Here is a 13,231-nt window from a genome sequence, read left to right on the forward strand (position 1 = left end):
TGTGTGTGTGTGTGTGTGTGTGTGTGTGTGTGTGTGTGATATGAACCTTGTAGATTCATGAGAGTTTGCATGTCTACATGTGTGAGTTTGTCTCTATGTGCACATCCATTTGTATGGGTGTGTATGCATGCATACATCTATCTGTGTGTTGCATCTGATAATGGTACCTAACCTATCCATGTTGGCTGATAACTGTTCCTGTTTTTATCTAAAACATTTTGTCCTTCTGTGTATGTGGTTAGTCCAACAAAACAATGACTGCCTGGATGCATGCACATTCACTCTACATGTGCAAGCTGTGTTTTCACTCATAACACTACACAGCATGTGATGACAGACCATGGCACAAAGCCCACTAGCTGCCCTTACCGTGGCAGTGGTAGTCTTAGCATTGCTCTCCTGCTTTGTGTCTTTCAGTTTTTGCTCTTTTACATCTCCCTGTGTAGAAAGAAACCCAACACCGCCTTTGTTGCCATAAGCACCATAAGCAAGGTTAGTGTATAATACTCAACACCCTTTTACACCAATGCATACCACTGTATGCTCCTATATCATTGCTATTGTAGGATTTCACAGATACACAGCTTGTAAATTTGGGTTTAGCACACACATTTTGAATTTGTACAATTCAAGATCAATGTTCTAAATTTGAGACTGACCCAATATCAACCAGATCAGCAAAATCCAAATCTCTAACTTGCAAAACTTTTCACTCAAGTAGAAATCCTGCAAACTTACTAAAAAGAAAATCTTCCATTAATATTGTGTGTAGGAAAGATATTTTACAATTTTACAAGTGTGTAACTGAAAACCTACATACACCTTCCCGAACAATACACAATGATGTCCCAGGACATGACCTCTGACCAGGTCAAGACCTCTTTCCAGGTCATGACCTCTTGTCAGTCATGCTCACCATACATGAAATTATGACCCTTCCTCTGTCTTTGAACATACCATTACACAATGATCTTTATGTTAGGTAAACATGTAAATAAACCATTTACCCCTACTTTTATTCTACATTAATATTATGATAGTGAAATGACAACGCCAAGCTGAAGCTCTAGCTAGCACATATATACACTTTTTAGTTGAGTGCAATTTTATTGTGTGCAGCACACTACGACTTACCCTAAACTCTGAGCCTACACGTTCCTTCTGTAAATTAAGGTGTTGAAGAGAAGTGATAATGCTAACTGCAAGTATACTGAGGGTTGAAATCTATGCTCTACTGTGTACATGTAGGTAGGTAAGCACTGCAGGTAAGGTAAGTGGTTTTACTGCTCACTATCTGATATGCACGCACAGCAATGCGTTCTTGAAACGCAGCGTAAGATAAGTTTTGGGATTTGGGAATTCTAAAGGCTGGGCAATCTAAAGTGCAAAAGCTGTGACTTGAATATCTGTTAAAATGTTCAACTGTACTGAATGCATCTCATTTTATGGACTACATCTACACAATTATTACAATCATCAATAGGTATGTATTTGTACCACCATCAACAACACCACCAACGTATCTTCTAGTATTGAAGAAATAACATCAAACATAAACAGGTGACCTTGTAACATTCATATACATGTATGTTGTCAAATACAACTAAATAACAAATAGCTATTACAATATATAGTACAGTCTGTAGGAGGGAAGCATACAAGACAGCTTTTCCTCTAATCTAATACCATTTGTCATTTGATATTCTACCTGACATATGAACCAAACTTACAATCCCATTCTTGCCTACACACTATAATGGTGACATCACTTCTAGCAAAATATTTTCTCTGATGCATGAATATACAATTTTACCATTTCAGTCAAGAATGCCTTACATGGAACATATTACATCAAGCACACTTCAATATACTAAGAATAGTCATTAAAAGTTACATGTACATGTATATACATACATACAAAGGACACTTGGTCATCTAAACTTTTAGAAAACAAGATTTAGCTCTGACACACATACAAGTGATTTCAAATGAAAATAATGGTTGTACATGCATATATACACACACTATTTAGGACAAAAATAACAAACAGACAGGTGAAGGTCACAATCAAGATCTCAAAAGAAAAGACCAGGATATCTTTTCCTTGGAAGCCTTAGGCACTAAGCAAGAGTTGATCCAGGGAATACCATCCATCAGTACAATTTCTGTGATACTTCCAGTGTATGAAGGTTTAACAGCATATCAACCTAATAACCAGCACTTATTCATTTGTTATTTCTGTCCTGAATTGTATGTTAGTTTCATTTTCATTTACATAGTGAATAAGTTTGAATAATGTACCATAACTTTTCTTTTGACCACTCAGCCCGTTTCACATTTCTTCACTTCTATTACTAGTAAAAGGACTTTCATACTACAGCTAGGGTGACACTGCTTTGCTGAAATCTCCAAACACTGTAAACCAGCCACTCTATCTATATGGCATTCAACAGATTATATTAAAGACCAATCTGATTAAAATCCGATGTGGTGAAAGCGGCTAGATGTCCTTATTTACCTCTATTCATCGTGTTGTGACGTTTGTTTTGTTCGGAGTGATCGCCGCCTTCCCACATCTGAACCGGTGTAATCTACAATCTCATTGAACGTGGACAATATTGTAAGGATTTCTCAACCAATCAGCACGTTTCTTTCAAAATCATTTAGAGATACAGTTGCCACCACCGACGCATCAGCCAAGTTAAAGTTATCATGTTTAGTCTAACAGGCAGGGGGATTCTTGTCATATACACAGTGAAGCCTTTAGTAGGCACCCAGCCAGGCCGTAGTTACTCTTTGTATCAGCATGTGCATTTGATCTTGAGGTAGACTTTCGACATGAAGGAAATGGCACCATGTGTGTACACTTTATGAGCGAGTCAACTACTTATTTTATTATACATGGTTTTTATACATTTTATTTTATTATACAAACGTAATTCCTTGGGGGGGGGGGGGGGGGGGGGGGTAAGATTGTCGTTTTTCGCGTGCGTCAAAATCACTACAGCCTACGGGGATATTTACAATTCATACTAAGATGGAATCAAAAGAGGCAATGCTATTTTGCTACTCTTGAAAATGACAGTCAGAAACTTTGCCGACATACACGGAGTGAGATGCATGTTGTTCAAAAATAACCGTATGGCCAAGTAACCCAGCTGGCCAGGGAGTGGTGTACAGTTAATGAATGACAAAAACAACCACGTGAATGCTGCGAAAACATGATTTTATTATTCACCCACACCTAAACAGAAGTTCCTGAATTCAAGAGACTGTTTTTCTGTTTGTTCGGTCATCACAACTATAAATGATGGTACGTGACGAACGCACGTGTCAACCAATTTCGTGCGACTAGGATCGATACTAGTAAGCGTACAACCCAAGCAAGTCATGACTGATTACACATTAGACATTACCTCATTTACTTGTACGACAACTCTTGGTTTTTAAAACGTCCTATATAGCTTTACGTTTTAGGATTACCAAATGCCAAATTCTAGACTAGACGGGTAGCTGTTTAGACACGATGCGATTCATAGTACACAAATATAAATACGGCACTCCACTACGTATCATTTGCATATCGTATACGTAGGTAACGTCATGTGATCTTGTCTGTCAACGAAAGTTAACGAAGGTACAGTAGGTACGTGCACATGATCAGAGCCGATCGTTCAATCGTAGTCGCAACTTTTAAAGAACGTACATTCATGATAATTGATTCGAATGGACGTTGCCAAAATCCACATACACGAAGGTTAAAGTTAGGCCATGTTGGGGTATAACGTGAAACTAATACGAATGTAAATCCGGAAATTACCGATGAGATGTCACATGTTTGACGTGACGTGAAGTGACCTCTAAACTTGGACTAAATTGTCGTAGATAGCGTGGTATTGCGAATGTTTATTTCGGCACTAGCAACAAGTTGATCGTTCGACTGATGTTGATTCAATCCTTCTATTAAAGTGAAAATCAAAAGTTTGGTCGCCTGAAATAATTATTCAGTAATAGTTTAGTAATTCCAAACGGATTTGTAGATGTTTGTAGATGATAGTTGAAACATGCATGTCAAAGGCATGGTCAACGTGTTCGTCACTGTCGCGGTGCGATGTCACAGTCAAAATCAACTTGTATAAATTACGGAAGCGTGCGAATATATAGACTCGACATAAACAACTTGAAGGCTAAAAAGCATGAGAACTGGTAAATACAATTTCTAGTTGAAACTATGTTTTGCAGAGACAGTTAAATGTTTTACAATTTGAATTGCAATGTTGCGACCCAGTGAAAATGGTTACTTCATCCGATCTAATCTTTGGAATGTCCTTTAATGGGAAGTGGTGTCCTGCTGTTTGCAAAACATCCATTTCAATTTCTCCAGTGTTTGAAGCTGCCAACGCAACGCTCGTCCTAATTGGCTATTCAAAAGCGCGAGATTCAAACGGGATTGTAGATTACACCGGTTCAGATGTGGGAAGGCGGCGATCACTCCGAACAAAACAAACGTCACAACACGATGAATAGAGGTAAATAAGGACATCTAGCCGCTTTCACCACATCAGATTTTAATCAGATTGATTAAAGACATGCCTGCAAGCCATAGTAATTTTTTTCTGCGCCTTCAAAACCAGTGTTACCATTGCCAGTTGATTTTATGAAGATGGGCATACAAAAGCCAGTAATAGTTATGTTACATGAAGTTATGGGGGTTTTCATAGTTCTAAGTATGATTATTACCTGTTGTCTAAGTGCACTTGAAGCAGCTAGTTCTTGGTTTCTTCTGCTTTGTTGAGTTTTCCTCATCATTGGATCATGAGCCGTAAAACCTGACAAATATGATACAGTGTACAAATTGTCACAACTATCAAAAGAATCCAAATGTACATCATGGTATACATTCAAGACTTTTAAACTGTCTAATTTCCCATTCTTAGATAATACAAGAGAATGTTTTCTGCACTCTTTTCTGCACTACTGTTCTTTTCTTAAAAGCAAATGAAACAAAAGTTTGTAAAAATTTAGGATGAGGAGTTGTGTCAAGTTGCCATTTCATAGTCACTATAAGTATTGGTTTTGATAGATTTTATAATTAGTATACTCACCAGTAAGGGTAAACAGATCGGCTATCATATTTGCTTTGATTTTGGAGTCTAGGGGCGCATCACTAGAGTTTGGAAAAAATGGTACAAAAAATGAAGTAACATCATTTACATTCTAGTGATTATTACATTAACTAAACCTGAAAATATAAATCATGCATATCGAGACATATTTGCATTAAACAGTTTCTAGACAAGCATTGTGCTAGCTATGTAACTGACTAAATGAAATGAAATGTGCATATATGTATATTGTTAAACATTATGCTTGTTTCTGTGTTGTAGTTATCAATGTTTGGTCCTAATGAGAGACTGGATCAAAGTTATGATAATTGGTGACAATTACAGGATATCATACATGAATAAATCTGAACATTCAAATTTTAACAGACAACTTCTAATACTCACCAAGCTAGTGACGGTGAGAGGTTGACTTCAAGTAACCACGTCCTGAGATTGTCATCAACCAAGATATCAAAACCATATAGCTCTGTTCATTACAATAAAATGCACACAAGAATAAAACAATATCTCTGACACAGTTTGTATGTAATTCAATATAATGTATATATTAAAACTAGTAGACTGTCGGTGTCCATTTTGTCTTGGAAAAGTTAAACATGTATCGTTTAGTTGGATGTCTATTCCCATGTAAATGATAGGGTCAGGTACCGTCAATGTGTCAGATTAAGAGTTTTCCTCGGAGAGCTAGGATAAAAATGTAAGCCATTGAATTCATCCTTCTGTTTTACAATTTGATCTTTCTCAAAATGAAAGCATATATACATACAATTTGCTCCTTGTTTGACTTACCAAAACAGTTTCCTCTGTTTGGCATGAACATTTTACAAGCTGTGGCTATCGGAAGTTCACCTGCTAGGATTGTCTTGATTACCAAATCCTCTATTCTGGACATCAGGCCTATAGAGAACGGGAAAACAAAAAATGACAAACTCATAAAATCAATAGTTATGTAAAACAAATTGATGTAACATCATCTCAATGCAAAAAAAAGACACATTATGAAATCATGAACGTGTGAAAAGCATAGACAGATAAACAAGAACACAAGCCTAGTATTAGGAAGAACAAATACAACACATAGTATTGATTAAAATAGTTTGCTTGAACAAATAACATAACAAATAATGCATCATTTCTGTCAGTGAATACTGAAAAAAGACTGTAGAATCTCACCAGTAACATCTCTGCCTTGTTTCTTGATATACCTTAGCATAGCACCTAAACTCCATTTATTACCATAGTCTTCTATGTTAGGGTCATCACACCTATAGTACGACAAAACAGGAGTATATAGGACCAGTGATTTCAAATAAACTGACGAGTGACATTGAAGATACCCTCATCCTCTAGGGTGCATTCTCATACCACAAAATGTAACATGTTCTTTCATTTCCAAAGTTTTCTTTAATCTATTTCATTCCTTTCTAGGTCTTGAAAATGTAAGTATTTCATTCACACAGCTTGGGTATAATTGGTTGATAAGACATGATTACTTTATTTACAAATCTTTCATAAACATATTGTCACTATAAATCCATTCATTTGTCTACTTACCTAACATAAACATATTGTCACTATAAATTCATTCATTTGCCTACTTACCTAACATAGTCACTACTCTTCTTGTTAACACTGTAGTTAGTTAAATGCATACAAGTATTTCGTATACTCTTGGCACTCTTCTCATATTGTACAGTGGCAAATCTGTAAATGTAGAAATAGTGTCAGTTTTCATAACAAAGAAATGAAGCATTAAAATCAAATTATTCAGTCTGTGCTACCCAATTAATAAAATTAGAAATCAGTATAGCCCCTCTATTCCCTTACACACACACACACACACACACACACACACACACACACACACACACAGACACACACACACACATACATACACACACACACATACATACATACACACATACACACACAGAGACACAGACACACACACACATACATACATACATACACACAGACACAGACACAGACACAGACACACACACACACACACACACACACACACACACACACACAGTACAATACATGCACAAACAACAATACAGTACTTGTGGTATATGTTATAATGAGGATATCATCAAATTCTTTTTTTTTTGCTCATACCTCGTTAATCCTTCTTCAAAAATGTAAATCCTGACAGGGTCATACGATGTGACTCCTACATATAACCTGATATCAAACTTGAACCCTACAAATAAAGGGTGGGAAAAAACATTTAATATTGGCATTTAGGAACCAACTTACTTTACACACCATACACCATCCTATACTGCTAGCAATGTCATCAAATATTCCATACATTGAATACTGGTATTATTATATTCAGTGATATTAACATAGTATTACGATGACATATAGACCAGTCTCACTGACATTCAACTGTGGGTTTCAAGTTATATTTAACAATTTACCATCAAACAAACATGCATTTGAACATTTTTAAAACTAAATACCATTAGTTTCGACTACAACACTTTCAGCACCTATTCATATGCATAATGTGGTTTGAGTTCTAAAGATAGACAGCACATAAAAAGTACTGAATTATTCTACATCACACATTCACTAAAATTGACTTGATACCCTTCGCAGTGTTCATACTCACCATCTATACATAATGGATTTCCTATATACCTGGCGACTAATAGGGTTTCATCTAATGGTAATTGTTGGGGCTGCAATGTAATACCATGAACATATCGTTAATTTCTGACAAACACAAGAAGTGGTACTCAGAAAACATCAGAGCCATCTTTACATTCAACTGTCAACTTTTCAAAATGACAATTAAATTATTATACATATAATGTGATTTTTGGTAAATAGAGTGTTTTAATAGCTACAATATCTTGACGAGATTCTCAGTAGTTTGAGAATTCCTGAAAATATGATGAGAACTAGTCACTTTCACAGCTATATTCATGTCAGTTATAATTCAATCATAAACATTTTGCATCAAACATTGTCATGCACCACTATCCTCTTGTGACAGCAATAACTAATGTATGCTCCCTTGATGAAATTGTTTTTCAATGTATCAGTGGAAAAATATTGTCTGGCTTATGAGGATTTTGACTACATCCCCTAAAACATTGTAATAAATTAGTCTGACAACAAAGAAATTTATGATGGAATTTGGTCACTGTAAATTTTCTAAATATAGCAGCTGACATGAAATATTTGGGATGACACTGAATAAGTTCATCATTTCCATTCATTGAAATATGTCTTACAGTGAATGTAATCAATTTCTGTCATCTCAAGGGTACATCAAATTTCTATTACAATTGATAAAATGCTATGATTAATGACAGTAATTTTATCTGAGGTATTCAGCTGTTTCTAATTAATTTATCAAAACTCTAACTGATGGACATCTGTTATCTTGTCAAGTCTTCCTGTCTCATCCTCTTCCTGTGGGAGTAGAGTAGTACATATACTATAAACCTACATATTTTTGCTACTAGAAAATTTTGTGATTTTAGAGTCTTCAGCTAGTTCTCAATGACTAATTTTAACTAATTGTCAGACTGGTATACTGTCTTCATGTACAAGAAAGCAGTTTAGTCACTACTTATCAAGTGAAATAAGCATAAATAAGTCTTGTGTGCAGGTTTACAGTATATGGTCATAAGGAGGATGTTCATATTTTGAACTGTCCATTCTTATCATGTCCTCCATCCTTCCTTCCCTCCATACATGATACAGCTTTCATGTTTTTGCCAACTGACCAAATGAGATACAGACACATTTCACAATTCATATATTTAACACAAAAAAACAACAAAATGTCCTACCGGTAGGTACTATTTATAGTATTGGTATGTGATAAAACATATGACTCAGACCCAGGTTGGGCCCCCAACTGTACATTTTGGGCCCTCTAATCTGACCTTCAATAAGTTTGTTGTACTGCGGCTTTTTGTCATATTTTCAATAATTCATACTTTTTTCTTACAAATACACATGCAATGTATATTTTCTGCAATTTTTAAATCTGCATAATAATTTGACTTGGTAAGAATATATCTTGAAACTTACATGATTTATTAGAAATATACCCCGACCTCTTGATGATGCAATGGGTTTGACAATCCATGTACTCTTTTCCTTCATGTGAGCACCTGGATGAAGACAGAAAAATTAAATTTCATGGAATTAAAATCAACCAGTCATAAAGAAATAGCACGAAATAGGTAACAGTTGCTTTATCTCATTACTGTAGTAGTAAGATTGATTCTGAATGAGAATTAATGAGGTCAGATGAATTGATGGATATTTATTATATCCCACAGGTATGCAAAAGTAATTATCAGGACATTGAATTATACATAATTTTAACATAAAAACTAGTCATTATTATGTTTATGTACCAATTAACAATTTTTTTGCATTCATGTAAATTGACTTTTTTCAAATTTCAACAATACCTAATAACTTACCAAAAGCATACTTCTAAAATAATGATTTCTAGTAGCCCTCTCCAACACATTTATTGACTGATACAATATTTTCATTTTCCAATACCCATACATTTAAAAGATAGCCATTAAAACTGATTAGAAAGTGTCAGTGGTAATGATTGATTTGGATAATACGTACCATGAAAGTCTTCGTACTCACTAGGTGTGACAAAGCTCTGTGGAATGAAGTCAAAATGCTTCATACCCTGTCAATACAAGAACAGGAACAAAACTCAGAAACTGAAAATAATGTATCTTTTTATAATTATTTTCACTTTCAGTATATTATTCATCAACATCTAATTAATGGCAGGACTGTAACCATGACAATGTAAAAGTTCATTAAAACCACTTTCTAGTTTTATAGAACATGGCTCCTTTAGGAGCTATTTATGTCTCACATACATGTATATGTAACTAATCTTTCCCATAAATACTTTCAATAAAAGAACCGCTGAAGTGTTATCCATGACTTAGCTAGCAGAAACAAGTAAATCATAAAGAATGTTATGAATGTATATCACAAATAAATGATTTTATATAAATTTGAAAGTCAATGATGTTCAAATGATGACATTATACATTTAATACATCTTTTCTGACGTGCTTACCTTGGAATGTTGCATTCTTTGTATGTTTTTATAAAGTCTATCTTTTCTTGTGAGTTCATACGACCTGAAGGAGAATGAATAAAAACCGTCATTATTATGGCAAAGACAGTCTAAAAATAGTATACAATAGGAAGAATAAATTATGTATGTATCACATACAGTGAATGACATGGAATAATAATAATAATATAATACTAATTTATTGTTTAAAGACCACTACACAAACATGTCTCAGCGGTCTGAACATTACAAAATGAGAAAAACTAGCAAAATAGCAACAACAACAAAAATCTAGCATAAGAACACAATGAATACATTTTAAGAGTTATATTTACTACATTGATAAAATTTACTAAATAATTCAAATGAATTTTTGGCTGCATGAATGTTATCATCTGTATAATGATATGACACCCTATTGGCTTTGTTCTGAAGTAGAAAGCTGAAACTAACTTGACGTGACTTATCTGTAGCCATATACAGTTAAACCTACTTAACCTTAATAATATCACAGCATATACTATAGACTTGAAATATCCGTTAATTGTATTTCTAGCTCTTTCCTTCATTAAATAGATAGTTACAATTCAAACTGTGTTTTTGACAAGTCTGAAAATGTCTGTTGATAATAATAGAACCTAAAATGCAGTTTCTTTTCCCATACTACATAGTACTGTGTTATATATTTATAATTTAGATAACAATATAGGTTAACTGTTGATTTGCTTACCGTGGAAAGTGATTAACTTTTTGGAATTCTGTAAGACTACGTAATGTAAAAGGTTTGACGTGGGATCCAGTCCACATGAGATTAAAATCTGAACTATTTGGATGAGCCTGAGGGGAAAAGAAGATGATTTACAAACATGAATGATGCAGATGATTTTATCTTTAAGATTTCACATTAAAGATACAATGTATTTTACAAACATACATTCGTAATAGTAATTATAATCTACATGTAAGCCTTACAATAACATATGATGCATTATATCAAACAATTTAACATTACAGTTAAATATTTGTCCCAGTTTCACCAAAATGGGTACCAAATGATTAAATAAGCCTTATTGCTATTAAATTCAGATATAAACAATATGTAACAGTATACTATGACAATTTCCACATCGTTGGCAAAAACATAGGAGGGGAAAGAAGAGACTAAAATTACAAATTTTACATGCAATTTGAAGCAAATACTTAAACATTGTCCTTGCTACATAAAACTTGTGATTTAGTAACACACTGGGGTATACATTGTGTAGTTTCAGTTTGAATCATTACAGCTTAATATGCAGCTTACCACAACCAATCAACTACTAGTACTTACTTCATGGAAGCCATGTTTAGCTAAAACTTGTCGTATAAGTCTGCATTCTGTCTTCACCATTTTATATGCTAAATGATATTTATCTGTAGCAGTAAAAAAGAACAAAGTGAGTGACCTTTGAAAGCTTTGTTTCTTATTCAACAGGTAAATTCAACACCTCTGGAACAATAACAAAATACTTTTAGTTTTACAATGTGTACTCATACTCATATGCAAATGCAGCTAAATCTTGAAGCTCTAGGCTTCAAAAAATAATGTTTTTTACAAAATGACCTTTTTAACATGTCTTAAAGTTTCTCCTGTAGCAATAATTGAGTAAAATCCAAAGGTCATTTTCTATTGAGTACCATGTATACTTAGAATACCATTGAGTACCATTGTGGTCCTCTATCAATATACATTACAAGTATATGCATGTATAAATGTTTCAGAACTTTACCTACTAGAGTTAATTCACACTAGCCCCGTCTACACGGCACTAAAAATCCTACCTGAGGTAGGATTCAGGATAGTTTGAAGCTCGTGTAGATGCAAACGAGTCCTGAACCTGTCCTGAAACCGTCCTGACTTAGGACACCTTTGAGAGGTTTCCTGAAACCCTCCTGACTTCGTCCTATGTACTGTCAGGACGGAAGGTGCGACATCTCCGCTGTAACCTTCCTACGTGTAGACACAAATCTATCCTACCTCAGGTAGGACTTGGGACTGCCTCAGGTAGGACGACCTATGTGTAGATGGGGCTAGTGACCATTGATTTCATGCATAATACTGACCTCCAACATGATATAGACCCTTGACTTTGGTAAATAGTGCATCTGCCCTGAAACTGATGATTGGTACTTTCTTGCCTGGTCCTGACCAGATAATGTGAGAGTCATCACTGCAAGCATAGAGAAATGATAAAAGTGTGTCAAGCTTTCTCCTGAATAATTCAGTTTCCATCCTATGAAATTCTAACTTACAAGGAGAGAATAATGTACATGTACACATTGTGTTGTCTAGTACGCTCTATCTATATTAGTATCCAAGTAATATATGGCAGAATACATTAATGAGGGTAATTACAAGATGGCAGCTGTCTATAAAGAGGCAGTACATCATACTTAAAGTGAACATACATTACGAAAACAACCCCCCACCCCTCCATCTCCATCTCCACCCACACACAAATCACCATATTACAATATATATTTACCATTATATTTTATTATGGAAATTTGCACTTTTACTTATGTGATTGTGTTTTGTTGTTGTATATTACATGTACATATACATGTACCTACAATTCTGTGCTCATCATAGATGTTTATCTGCAAATAACTGAACAATAGTATACACTTGTTGCTTTGTTCAAGGGGAGACATTTCTGATTATTTTACATTCACTCAGTTAATATTATATTTCATGTACATGTACATATGGTGATTACTACATTATTGCAATTTATTTTTTTTTTTTTAATTTCTCAGGAATATTCTTACATTGTACATTATTACTTTGACATTTTTTCTCAAGATACACTTAAAAGCTTTGATTATTTCTACAGAAAGTCTTGGAAAAGCTAAGATGAACCATGAGAATAAAAATGGTATAATAGTCCTCAACTGAGTTCCTTTTGGACATTTAAATGCTATTAAATCATGTTTTGTAGAACAGGTGTAACTGATATGGTTTGCTGACATG

General features: G+C 34.5%; 1 protein-coding gene across 4 annotated transcripts in view; it reads right to left on the reverse strand.

Moving 5' to 3' along the window:
- LOC144448786 (tubulin polyglutamylase TTLL5-like) overlaps nt 1-13,231 on the reverse strand; it is a 55,912-nt gene that overhangs the window by 31,047 nt on the left and 11,634 nt on the right. For all 4 annotated transcript variants that reach the window (XM_078139095.1, XM_078139087.1, XM_078139104.1 and 1 more), the window contains exons 3-16: nt 12,322-12,428; nt 11,549-11,631; nt 10,949-11,055; nt 10,219-10,282; nt 9,747-9,813; nt 9,186-9,268; nt 7,750-7,819; nt 7,248-7,332; nt 6,729-6,830; nt 6,300-6,391; nt 5,916-6,023; nt 5,511-5,592; nt 5,106-5,167; nt 4,741-4,829 (exon numbers count right to left, since the gene is read on the reverse strand). In XM_078139095.1, the coding sequence (XP_077995221.1) occupies nt 4,741-4,829; nt 5,106-5,167; nt 5,511-5,592; nt 5,916-6,023; nt 6,300-6,391; nt 6,729-6,830; nt 7,248-7,332; nt 7,750-7,819; nt 9,186-9,268; nt 9,747-9,813; nt 10,219-10,282; nt 10,949-11,055; nt 11,549-11,631; nt 12,322-12,428 (1,201 nt within the window). The remainder of the gene's footprint in view (nt 1-4,740; nt 4,830-5,105; nt 5,168-5,510; nt 5,593-5,915; nt 6,024-6,299; nt 6,392-6,728; nt 6,831-7,247; nt 7,333-7,749; nt 7,820-9,185; nt 9,269-9,746; nt 9,814-10,218; nt 10,283-10,948; nt 11,056-11,548; nt 11,632-12,321; nt 12,429-13,231) is intronic.

The sequence above is a fragment of the Glandiceps talaboti genome, chromosome 2 (genome assembly GCF_964340395.1).
Source record: "Glandiceps talaboti chromosome 2, keGlaTala1.1, whole genome shotgun sequence".
Lineage (NCBI taxonomy): Eukaryota > Metazoa > Hemichordata > Enteropneusta > Spengelidae > Glandiceps > Glandiceps talaboti.